The sequence below is a fragment of the Aotus nancymaae genome, unplaced genomic scaffold, assembly GCF_030222135.1.
Source record: "Aotus nancymaae isolate 86718 unplaced genomic scaffold, 86718_ANA_hifiasm-v0.15.2.pri h1tg000015l_1, whole genome shotgun sequence".
NCBI classification, from domain to species: Eukaryota; Metazoa; Chordata; class Mammalia; order Primates; family Aotidae; genus Aotus; species Aotus nancymaae.
In genome coordinates, this window is record NW_026988427.1 from 1,380,915 (window position 1) to 1,393,972 (window position 13,058).

At 45.0% G+C, this 13,058-nt stretch overlaps 1 protein-coding gene across 2 annotated transcripts in view; it reads left to right on the forward strand.

Moving 5' to 3' along the window:
• Positions 1-13,058, forward strand: part of DOCK2 (dedicator of cytokinesis 2) — a 437,527-nt gene that overhangs the window by 365,091 nt on the left and 59,378 nt on the right. For both annotated transcript variants that reach the window (XM_064376547.1, XM_064376548.1), the window contains exon 33: positions 8,852-9,000. In XM_064376547.1, coding sequence (XP_064232617.1) covers positions 8,852-9,000 — 149 coding nt within the window. The remainder of the gene's footprint in view (positions 1-8,851; positions 9,001-13,058) is intronic.

Below are 13,058 nucleotides of genomic sequence, written 5' to 3' on the forward strand. Positions count from 1 at the left end.
GGAAATAAGCACCCTCACAGAGTGTTTATGAGGGTCATAAGAGCACAAGCTGGGGTAACGAGCCATGGAGGCCACCACACCCACATCAGAGTTTTTCTCATTATTGTCATCCTCGCCGCATCGGGTTGGAACCTAATTTTTCTGTTCTTCCTGGCCTCTACTCTCTAAGATGCCAGTAACATTCTCCCTAGTTGTGACAATCGAAAAAGTCTCCAGACACTGCCAAATGTCCCCTGGGAGGAGAGGGTACCATCTCTGCCCCTTTTTTCTAGAAAGGCATGTCTTACTCAGTCTATCTTTTGTTTCTCCACTGTGAGAAAGGACTGGGATATAGGAAATAATTGATGTTTTATTTACCATTGCTTTGCAATGGGAGGGGAATGGGGAAACATCATGCAAGCATAGGCCCAGATGGCAGCCGGCACCTGGCCTCAGGGTCAGGAACATGAGAAGGAGTAAGGGCCTGCAGCAAAGTGAAGATGACATGCCCATGCAGAGAAAACAAGACAGTCGCTGTTCTTCTCCAGTTAATTGCTGTGCTACTGAAATGCAATCCCAATGTTGTTACACCTTTCAGTTTTTCAAAAGAAGCCAGGAGACTGGGTTATTCAATGTATTTTCCAATTTACGAATACTAATGATAACTAATTGAAAGTTTTCAAAACATCAGATGTGCCCAACACACGATGGACCTAGATTCAGTTCACTTCCAAGTTTGCATTCTTTGCTCCACAACAGCAGAGGCTGGATAAAGCTGTGGCAGGCTTCCTTTCCCAGCTCTACACCCCAGGCATTGCCAGAATTGCAAAACAGGGATCTGGGCTTTGTTTGTTTCAAGTCCTTCCACATGGCCTGCTCTTTTCTGAATGTCCTTCATTGCCATTGTTTTGCACACAGAAGATTTTATTTAGATATAGATTATGTTTTGGCAGGCATTCCTGCACTCCCAATTATGCTGATGAATGAAAAGTTGTTACCAAATATTCCACCTGCTTAGAATCACAGAACATTGGAGCTGGAAGAGCTCTTCAGAGATCATATTGTCCAGCATTTTTCAAACATTTATTTTTAACTGAGGACCAATAAAAAAATTCTCATGCTTAATAAGTAAATTGGATCAAAGCAGGGCTATTGTGATTGAAGTGAGGTGGGAAACCCAGAGCCCATTATAACAGGTTGCTCTTGAACCTCCCTTGTAGAGGGCTTTCTAGGGGGAAGTCCTGGGCACTGCAGAGAATAGTTGGAAGCAACTGATTGATCCAATCCACTATTTTACCAATGAGGAAACTGAGGTCCAGAGAGAAGGTGTTTGTACAGATCATGTAGTGGGTTAGAGGCAGAAACTGGACAAGCACCTTGGCCAGCGTGTTTTCTCTGAAGCACCACAGACTCCCTGCTGTTAGCAAAAATCTGTAGGATGAATTAATGCAATTAAAAGATATATCTATCAGGGGTTGGGGTTTGATTGCAAAAAGGAGGCATTGACTGTGGCTGCCTTAATCAGAGAAGGTATTTATTAGAAGGGCAAGAGGAGCTGAAGAACCAGGCCTCTCTTCTTCCTGGCTACCTGAATCCAGGATTCAGTTTTTTAGGGTTGCAATTTGCTCAATTAACAATGCCTTGTAGCAGGTAGCAGCCAAGTGTCCCAAGTTTGTACCACGAGAATCAGCAGAAACATACCTGTTGGGGCTATAGGAAAGTATTTTTTTCCGATTAAAAACAAAACAAGACAAAAAAAAGGAGGCAGGGAGAGGACAGATTCAATGAACAAAACACATTTTTGCCCATAGCCCTCTCCACCCTTCCTTTCTGGAAAAGGACAATATGGCTAGAGGGGCAGTAGCCATCTGAAAGCCATGTGGACAAAACTCACATTCCAAGGATGAATGAGCAGCTCTGGACCGGCCATCTTTTTTTTTTTTCTTTTGGACGCAGTCTGCTTTGTCACCCAGGCTGGAGTGCAGTGGTGCGATCTTGGCTCACTGCCACCTCCGCCTCCCAGGTTCAAACGATTCTTTTGCTTCAGCCTTCAGAGTACCTGGGATTACAGGGACATGCCACCATGCCCAGCTAATTTTTTGTATTTTTAGTAGAGATAGGGTTACACCGTGTTAGCCAGGATAGTCTCTGTCTCCTGACCTCATAATCTGCCCGGCTCAGCCTCCCAAAGTGCTGAGATTTCAGGCGTGAACCACTGAGCCCAGCCTGGACTGGCCATCTTTTGGCTGCTTGTTAAACAAGAAAATTAAATCTTCAGTTTAGTCATAGTAGTCAGATTTCTGTTGCATCCCTGACCGATACATCATCTAATTCGATCTTGCTGATTTTATAGGTAAAATTGCCAAGTGAGGCCAAGAGAAACACAAGGACATTCCCAAGGTCAGAAACAAGTCATTGACTGAATTGAGGCCAAAAGAGCCTGTCTCTTGATCCCAAGTGTGATGTTTTTACCAATAATTTTTTTCAAAGTGTATGCAAATTATTGCAAAGGGTGTGAAATAACCAATGGTCTACATTTTTCAAAGACTACCGATAATGAGTAAATCATAATGCATGTTAGTTTTTTAAATTTTGTTTTAAGGCCAGAAGCAATCAGGGCATCATCATGATGATCGTCAGTATCATCATCTTCTTCTTCTCATCAAGAACAACTTGAGCAACCCTGTGATTATAAGATAGCTAATTGCAAAGCTATAATCTCAGGCTTGAGGATTAACATTCTTCAAGGGAAAGTCTAGACAAATTGTGTGTGAGTGTTGTTTGGGGAGAGGAGGTATGAGCAGGGAGGTCTTCCTGGGGAGAAGGACAACACGTTGCTAAGGAGCCAGCCACTCAGGGGTTAATGCCATTTGTTGTTTTGGATCCTGGGCCAACGCCAAATGGAATGTACTTTTCCCAATAGTGTAGCATCATACCATTTGATTTCTGCTTGGCATGAAGCAATGCGCATTTTGCTCAAATGACTTTGCACTTAACCCTCCCACATTCACTTGGGTTAACACTGAGCTGCTGTGTTAACAGTCATTGTGGGAAAGAAAGATACATTCCAGCGCCTGGCATCTCGGCCTCCCATATAGGGAGGTCGCTCCTGGCCAAGCCTTGAGAGCAATTTAGCCAATACTTTTTAAGCATCTACAGGGCGCCCAGCTCAGTGCGAAGCTCCAGGGAATGGAACAATCTAGTTGGGAAAAGTGGCAAAGTGAAATGTGTAGTGGGGACCCAGGAGTTCAGGCAAAAGGGATATAAGTGAGGACTCTAAGAATGATTCCGTGTGGGGAAATGGCTTCTGAATTGGAAGGAGGACCATGTCAGGACTGAGGAAAGACAGGGAAAGGGCAGGAGTTCCAGGGAAGCAATGAGCCCAAGCAAACATGGCTTCCTGGGATTGGGGAAAGGCTGTTGGCATTAAATAGGAAATGGAATTAGTGTGACCATCCATCCATTCGTTTACTCATCCATTTAATAACCAACATCTAACACTGTGGTAGGCTCCCCAAAGATGTCCATGTCCTAATCCCTGGAACCTGTGAAACATGTTACCCAACACAGCAAAGGCGACTTTCAGGTGTGATTAAGTTGAGGATCTTGAAGATGGTGAGTGTCTTGGGCTATCCAGGTGGGCTCAGTAAAATTACAGCCCGCTTATAAGTGAAAAACGGAAGCTGGAGAAAATCAGAGTCAGAGGTTTAAAGAAGCTGCGTTGCTGGCTTTGAAGATGGAGAAAGGGGCCACAGGCCAAGGAATACAGGGAGCCTCTAGAGGCTGGAAAAAGAAGCTGGAAAAGGCAAGGAAACAGATTCTTCCTTAGATCTTCCAGAAGGAGCTCAGTCTTGCCCAGACCTTGATTTAGCCCCGTGCAACCCCTTTCAGACTTCTAACCTCCAGGAAGGTAATAAAATAAACGTGTACTGTTTTAATTTACTAAGTTTGTGGTGATTTATAACAACAGCCATAGAAAACTAACACACACATCCTCTACATGCCAGGCACTATGCCAGTAGCTGAGGTTAAAAACCCAAATCAGGCTAGAGACACAGCCCCTGACCTCATGGACTGGTGATCGTTGCACTAAATAGTTACATACTAATTGCAGCATTATTTAATGATAGCTGTGAAGGGGAAATAGCCGTAGAAGGAAAATTGGGGCACCCAGAGAATCGGTGACAGACTTTTGCTTAGTGAATAAGCCAAGGATGGCCTCCATGAGGAAGAGCCAGAACCCCTGAGCTCCAAGCAGTGCTGCTCTTTAGAAATAGAATATAAGCCTCCTAATTATGAATGCTTTAGGTCTATATTTTTCAAAAATTAAACAGTAAAGTTGATTTTAACAATACATTTATTTAACCTCATATTCTAAACTGTTATACTAACGTGTAATTAATATAAAATGTTACTAAGGGTTTTTCCTCCCCTTTTTGGGTATCTGGTGGACTTTTTTACACTTACAGCACATTTCCAATGGACTAGCCACATTTCATGTGTTCAAAAGACTTATGCGGCTAGTAGCTTCTGTACTGAATAGTGCAGCCCTAGAAAATGAGAAAGGGTTTACTTGTAGAGACACATGTGGGGTAGAGTTTGGAGTGGGGTCCAGGAGAGGGAAGGAAGAAGAGCTCTTTGGCAGAGGAAGGACCAAGGGGGGAAGAGCAGGGTGTGTTGGAGGAGTGGGAGGCAGACAGGTGGATGGAGGGTGGGCAGATGAGAGGCACAAGATGGGTATGGAGAGGGAGGGAGCACAGGCCCAGACAGACCTGCAGCACTTTATCCTGAGAGCAATGAAAGTCATAGGGAAAAAAAACTATGAATAAACATGATCCAATTGGGGGTTTTCAAACATCTTTGAGAACAGATGAGAAAATATTTCAATGGGACAGAGAAGAGTGGAGGGTTGTGAATGTCAGCCATGGTAGGGAAGGTAAATCTGTCTGACTCTTTTCCCAGTTCAGCTGTTTGCTTTAAAAGTGAACAAACAAAATGACCAGCCTGAAAATTTCCATGAAAAGCTTCAGGGAGCTCCATGAGGTTAGACCTTGTCTTTTCATATTGCTTAATCTAAAACTCAGCATAGAGCTGAACCCAAAGTACTAACCGGCAGCAGCATCAACACTTACTGAGCTTTCACAACGCGCCAGACACTGTGCAGGGCCCTTGTTTGCACAAACTCTTAAGCTTCGACAACTCTACCAGGCAGATGTTATTATCTTCATTTTACAGATGAGATTGTGGAGGTTCAGGGAAGGTAAATGACAAGCACAATGCCACACAGCCAGGGAGTGGCAGTGGCAGGACCTGACCCAGGCTGTCAGACTCAGAGACTCCATGGGGCCTGGAGGGAAGCAGAGGCTGGGCAAGTCCTGAATAATGAGGAGAGAATTGATTGTCTGTCTCAGAACATTGCCAGGAGGGAGCTTTTCCAAGCCTAATACAGAAGAGCAGAGATCTGTGGATCTGTGCTTTTTCTTCCCCGTTTGAACTGATGGAGTGATTTTAAAAAAAAAATTAGCTCAGCTTTATTTCAAAGTCCACAGGAGGCTTGCTGGACTCTGAAATCCAGGGATTCATAACTTGCCCTCATCCCTGTTCATTGCAGGGTCTGTGCCAGTCTTTAGAGAGACCCTTCTGTCCCATGTGAGCCTCAGAAGGTCATGGCTTGCCCTTTATTCTCAGTAAGGTTCACAAAGGCCTCCCTCCCTCCCTCCTTTTTCTCCTTTTTCCCTTCCCTCCCTCCTTCCTTCCTTTCTTCCTTTCCTCCTTCCCTCCTTTCTTCCTTCCCTCCTTTCCTCCTTTCTTTCTTCCTCCCTTCCCTTCCTCCTTCCTTTCTTCCTTCTTTCCTTCCTTTCACCCTTCCTTTCTCCCCTCCCTACCTGTTCCCTCCCTCCTTCCTTCTTGTTTCTTTCAAGGTCATCATCTCAGTGAGTGCCCACAGACCTTTGCAGTCCACCCTGCAGTCCACTCCTGGGAGGAGAGACGGAGGAGGTCGTTGTACAGATTATAAACCAAGACCGGAGAACATGAGACCCCTTTCCACGCACACACCTCGGCTGTTTCTGTGCTCTCATTGCCACCAGATCCTCCCCAAAGCCTGTGTAATTTGGCATTTGGATTTTTCCTGCCGGCTTATTGGCATTTTAATAGCCTTTTCTAATTGGTATCTGTTGCCAGTGAAGTTCAGCTTCAGTTACATGAAAAAGACCCTCTTACTAAGTGCCCTTCCTTGCCTTTTCTTGAATACAGCAGCAGGTGTGCCTCTTGCATGAGCACTTTTTTCCCCAAATGAGTTTGTATTCAATTAGCCACAAATATGTTCTATGTGCATCTATGTATGTAAATATCCGCAAACACATACGTATTTGGATTACTTGAAGACAAAATCCAATGTGTTGAAATTCCGTTTTTATGTAAATGAATAAAATTTCTTTGGGGAGCATTGTAAGGGCCATTGGGTCACACTGTATTTGGAGATCACCATTTCTCTCTCCACTTTCCCTATTCTGCCAAATATCTCAACTGACTGTGAAGAATGCAGATCAAAAGTATTTAAGAAATCCCGGGTCTACAGCATGTCTGCCCTTTGTTTTAAACCATCTTAAATTTATCCTCATCATGCCCAATGCCCTCCAGTATTCTAAAAGCCTTTGTTGCATAAGCAATTTCTCCATTCCGTAGTGGCTTATCTGACAGTTTCCCATTTACCTTCTACCTATTTTTGCACTCGACTTTGAATTTTAAAACCCCACTGTGGTTTGAAAAAGACTTAAAGGATCTTGAAGGACGAAATCTGAAACCTAGATTAGCAATTACTATAAACCTTCCAGAAAGTACGTTGTTGTTGTTACTGTTTTCTATTTGGGCCAAAGCGAAGACCTGAGGCTTAAGTGTAATCTGAATGCATCATATAATGAAGCTTATATCCTGGAAAAGTGACTTCGTTTTTCACTCAACTCTGCCTGACTCCACCATTTCATTCTCACTAACTGAGGATAAGGATATTCCTAGGATGATGCCTTTTTTTTTCATCTGAATCCCGTGCAACTACTCCAACATTAAGCCTCATTTAGGTTGAAAGAAAATTCATTTTCTTACTGCTTTCCCTCTCAGTTCCTTTTCTGAGCTTTAATCAAAGCAGCTGTGCCAGGCCACACGCCATACCACCAGAGTTTCTGCACCCTGAGGCACTCTCTGCCCCAGGCAAGGACCACAAATGTTCATCCTGAAAATGATAAAAGCAGGGTGGGCTCCGAAACGCAGAGGAGAAGGAGGCAGCAGCTGATGAAATATAGAGGGTGTCAGCTTCAGTGATAGGGTTGCTTGAATATGCTGACCCTCACTTCCCAGGAAATCCCTGCAATTCCTAAGTGCTCTTCTTTATTCCCTATCTGCCACTTCTGATGCGTATTTTCTGAAGATTCTGCTCAGTCCTGCTCAATGAGGCCACCCTTTGCGGTTCATTTTGACCAAACATCACAAAGATAATATTAATAGCTAATGCTGTAGAACGTGGGCTACGTGCCAAGCATTGTCCTGGGCAATTGCTAAACAATGGCACATTTATTCTTTGATTCTTCACAACAACCTTACAAGATAAATGCTGTTATTGTTCCAAGTTACAGAGGAGGACACTGGGCCCCGAGAGGTGAGACAAATTTGCTCAACATTACACAGCTATAGTTGATAGCGGAGTCAGTTTACATATGCAGGCCATCTAGCTCCAGATTTGGTGCCCTTAACCACTGGACAACACCGCCCCTGCCAGTGGCACTGATTCTTCTGGGCTCTGTGCTAAGTACATGCGGACATATTTTTACAAGATCCTCTTAACAGCTGGGCATCGCTGTTGCAGTTTTAAGAGACACATAAATTTAAGCCCCACAGCCAGGGAATGTAGGAGCTAGACACATTTATTTTCTCATTCAGCAGGTATTCACTGATCATCTAATAAGTCCTATGCTCAATGCTGTAGACACAATGAGGAGAACAGACATGGTCTCTAGTGATTCGACACATAAAGACATCATTTCAAAATTGGCAAAACATAAAGAAGCAGTGCAAGGTATCTTTTCTAGCTAACGGTGGGAGGTGGTGTAGGGAGGGGGCTTTTCTCCCAGAGCAAGGAGTGTTTAAGCTAAGATAGCACCTATCTAGGGGAAGCTATGTAGTAATGGGTAGTGGGTTAGGGAGCAGGCAGAGAAAAGTATTCTCAACAAAGGAGTGTTATGTGCACAAACCTTGCTGTGGGGGAAGCAAGGTAAAATTGTGACATTTGAGCCACCCCGGCTAGGCTAGAATGACAGGAGTCAGGGGAGAAGATGGAGGGAATGCCTTGAAATGAGGCAGGAGAGACAAGAAGTTGTGGTTCATCTGATCCTCAAGCCATGTTTTAAACCTCCCTGTTCCACTGACCACACTATCATAGCAGGCTCTTAGTAGAAAATTTTGCTTTTCTCATTTCATAAAACAGTTGGTAAAAGCCCATTTAAAAAATCTCAGCAACACGGCATGTGTTGCAGACAGACATAATTTCAACTGTGCCTGTGCTTTGCCATCTCTAACATATTCCATCATGGGCCTATTTGCGAAGCAGATGATGCAGGTGAAAACCCTTGTAAACAGTGAAGTGCTTTCCACACTCCCACCCGTGTTATTAGCCTTAATAATGGTGCTTGTTTTGGATAATGCACACTCTCTAATGGGAGTTAATATATGTTAAGTGTTCAAAACGGTGCCTGGCTCGTGGTAGCAACTATATAAGTGTTAACAATTGTTGTTAATATTATGTCTCCCTTTTTGTCTTTCCCAAGACTTGGTCCGGGGAGGATCTGTTTTATGTGTTCATGTTTCTCTTTTCTTTCAGGTCAGAACAAAATCTGCTTCATCCCGGGCATGGTGGGACCTATATTAGAGATGACACTTATCCCTGAGGCTGAGCTGCGGAAAGCCACCATACCAATCTTCTTCGACATGATGCTGTGTGAATATCAAAGAAGTGGGGATTTCAAAAAGGTAAAAAATGAGGCCAGAAACTCATGCCAGCGTCCCTAATCCCCAGCCCATTTCCCCATAATGATATCCTCATTCCATCTCTCTGAGTTTCATTGAGAGGCTCCGCGGCAGGATAGGGAGATTTATTCCTGGGCTCAGAATGAGCTGGCAGATCAGATTTGGTCAGTGTTCTATCACACGTTTCCATCCGAGGACAAGATTAAAATGCACTTTATTGCTGTGTATGCTTAGTCTCTTTCTCAGAAGGCTAAGAACCCCGCGTCTCTAGCTAATGATTCCCTAACTGTGCTCCCAGGGCAAACCCTCCCACCCATCCCACTGTCCCACTCTTGTACCCACTCTTGTCTGGTACTTTGTCTTCTGGACTGACTCAGCAGATCTACGTTATCTAGAAGAAGCTGACCCTGCCACGTGTCATACTTACCCACACATCGAATCTGATAGCAAACGGAGTTAGGGACATGTTGCTCACGAGGTACCTGTGGATCTGTGTGGGAATAGGAGGCTGCCCCCAGCATGGAGGGCACCAGAACCTCTGTGAAACACAAGAGCCATTGGCCAAATATTGTCATTGAATATCTAATCATACTTCAAGAAAGAGGTCCATTTCCCAGGCCGGATCACACTGGGAGCTCTGGCAGTGGAAGAAGCACCAATCTCCACAGTTGGCTCCTGGCACTGCTCAGTGACTTTACCCTATTCAGGAAAGTTGGTCTTTCAGTCCCATCAAGGCTGCCTGAGCAGTTCCCTCAGATCTCAGCCCCTGTTCTCTCTGCCCCATGGCCTCACTAAGATTTACCATTAACTGAGCTGCTCACTCTCCACCCTCCTCCAGTGCTTCTACCTCTCATTCCTACCATATCCTGCCTTAAAATGCAGCAGATTCCAAACTGCCCTTCCTTAAGATCCTTAGGTATATTTCCCTTTCTTTACCCGTTAATACCCTACAGAATAAAGCCCACACCCTCTAGCCAGCATCCACAGTCCTTCCTGCTCTGGCATGCTGAAGAACTTCTCAGCCATCCTCTCCAACTCTTCCATACCTCACCTCTTCTCCAGCAATCCCTGCAGCTCACCCGAATGCCATTGCCTCTGCGGGTGTCCTTTGTGAATTTTTTTCTTCCTGCTACCTCTCTGCACAGTCACAACCCTGCCTGCCAACACCTTCTAAGCCTCTGCTGATCCTGCGAAGCCCATTCAAATGCCATGTCGCCTAGGAGAGGTCTTTTCTCCCCATTCCTGCCATTTTATGTCTAAGGTATGACAATTATCTACTGCCTTGCTTTAGACTCATTTCTGTGCATTTTCTTCATCTTCCTCATCTGCATCTAATGATGATGATGATGATGATGATGATGATGATGATCATGACTGACTTTAGGTATTTACTGCATATCAGGCATATGGCAACTATTTTCTATATATTAGTTCATGTAGTCTTTTTTAGACTACAACCCTATGAAGTAGGTAACATTATCTTCCCCGTTTTAAAGATGAAAAGAAACTGAGATGTAGAAAGCTGTCGTCATTTGCTGAAAGTCACACATTAAGAAAGTGGTAGAACAGAGGCTGCAAGAAGCAGGTTGCTGTGATTCTGAAACCCATGCTGGAACCCCGCACTCTCCAGCCACCAGTATCTACAAGTAATTCTGGCTGAATAGTATCTGCTAGAGCAGTGCTTTCCCTAAATATGTCCATGGAGCGCTAATCCAACAAGATGCTCCATGGAAAGAGGGTTTCAAGGTTAAATACCTTTGGAAGCCACTGCACATTGGAACACCTCTTAGAGATTCCCAGTGCATATTAACAGAGTCAAGGCACTTTCCATGGCAAACAGATCTGTAATTTCTTAAATTTATTTGTGCAAGAAACATCTATTAGATCTTCCATCCTATTAATCCCACGTGGGAGAAAGTTGTTCTGAGAGGAATAAGAGACTAGTTTGCTGTGATGATACCACTGTGAGAGGTAGCATTATAGGGACTCTAGTGCCAGAAGGGCTAGTGACCAGCTGCCCCTTTGCTAAATGCCTGAAAAGCAATCAGGCTGAATAGGTCAAATGGAGAAAGAGGGCATATCTGAGCAGTTGGGGTAGTGAAGGGTGAAAGCTTGCATTGAGTGTTTGCAGGTAGCTTGGAATTTGTGCAGCTTGGGACCACGTGAAGGGCGCACACCATGAGATGAAGGGCATTGTACTTACTTTCAGACCCACTTCTGAGGTCAGCTGGTGCCTTAGAAGAGTTCCTGGGAATAGTTGTGCAAAAGAAACATACAAAGTGTCTAATGGTGTACAATGTCCCAGAAAGAAGTAAGACCTGGTCATTGCCTGGACTGCGACCTGACAGATGTGTTTGGCAGCCTCAGAGGGTTTCACTCTAGTGTGATTTTCATTCTCTAAAGGAGTCGCTTATCTTGGTTTCTCTGTGGCATGCACCCACCTGTTTCCTCTGTATGGTGTCATTCCTTCGACTCCTCGCTCCAGTGTGCGTTCATTCTGAGCATGTTCCCCAATCACTTCTCCTCGCTGCTCCCTTATCAAAAGAGACGGGACAATCAGGCTGACTAATGAGGCAGATGCCCATGTGAAAACCAGCCGGCGTGCTTCATAGGAGCTCAGCTGTGGGATAAGCGGGCCCAGGCATGGCTTTTGGTTCACAGTAAGCAGTCATGGAAGGGGTCTCCAGGAAAGGGAGGGGTGACAGCCTGCTGAATCCCAGGAAGCAGGGCTTTGCTCCCAGTCCATACCAAGCCCTCTGGCCTGATGCCAGTTTCTTGAAGTTCTCTAGCTCTCATTCCTTTGTATGGGCTCTTCCTTTTATATCTTTTCCCGAAGAGATCCTAGACACCCTTCGGCGGAAGCTTTTTGGGAAAGGCTTTCCTACATCCTGGGGCAGTGGTTCATCTGTATACAACAGACAAAGATTTGCTCAAACCAAGTCTACACAGGCTAGAGTAGGGACAGGAAGGTGTTAGACTCTAAGTGGCTCAGGGTTCTGGGGGCTGAACAAGAGGTGACTCCAGGGCAAGCTGTCTCTCTGCTCTGGGTTTCTTTTGCAACCTCAATGCCAGATTGCCCTGTCTCCTCCTCTCACGCAAATTTCATAGACAGCCGATGGGTTTGACTGATGACATTTACCCTTCATGTGTGTAGCACCTCATCCCAGACCATCTTGGGGGTCTCTGTCCATTGTCTAGGACTGGATGTCCTAACCCTGGTACGCCACATGATTCCCTTGGTGGGGTTGTGGAAAGGCAGTTTCAGCAAGAGGGCCTTGGGTGGACTCCATTGTGGCTGGCTTGGCCAGGACACATGCCAGTCAGAGTGAAGTGTATCTCGTCCTGCCTGGGTTGAGCAGTTATCACACTTGTCCCACACAGCACAATTACCTGCTCATAGGTCTGCCTGTCACAGCAGACTGAGCTATTGAGGGCCAAAACTGATATCTCAGTCCTGAACTCCCAGTCCCGGTCAAGTGCCTGAGATCCATGTGGTGGAGATGTATATCAGTGTTCCCAGAATAAATGGATGGAGGCATTTAGACCCCCATCCCACGACATTCAGGGGAACCAAGTCAGCACAGGGAGGTACATTCCAGCAAATGTTTTTATAACATAGAGTAGTGAGGGTTTCTAATACTGCTGTAGTAATCCCCTTGCACTGGGCAGACCAGCTGTCTTCCTGGCCAGTTCTTTGTGGAAGGAGGGGACGTAGGTGTTCTGCATACTGTTGGTGGGAATGAGTGAGAGTCCTGGGTTATAGAGACCTTAGAGACTGATTAGCTGGATGCAGATTGTAGAACAGGACTGTGTACCAGTCAGCATTAGGGTCTGAGCCCTCAGCAGGCAGGAGATCCCAGAGAGAATTCTTCTCTCAGAGAAAGAAGAGGAGATAGTATCTGACTGCAGCACCTAGAACAGTGCCTGAACACCATAGGAGCTCAATAATTCCTCATTGAATGAATTAGTAGATGGAGATAGCCATATTGGTGGATTCCACTGAGACTGCATCTTGGCATGGAGTAAGTTGGTGATTTAAATTGTTTAGAACATAATGTGGA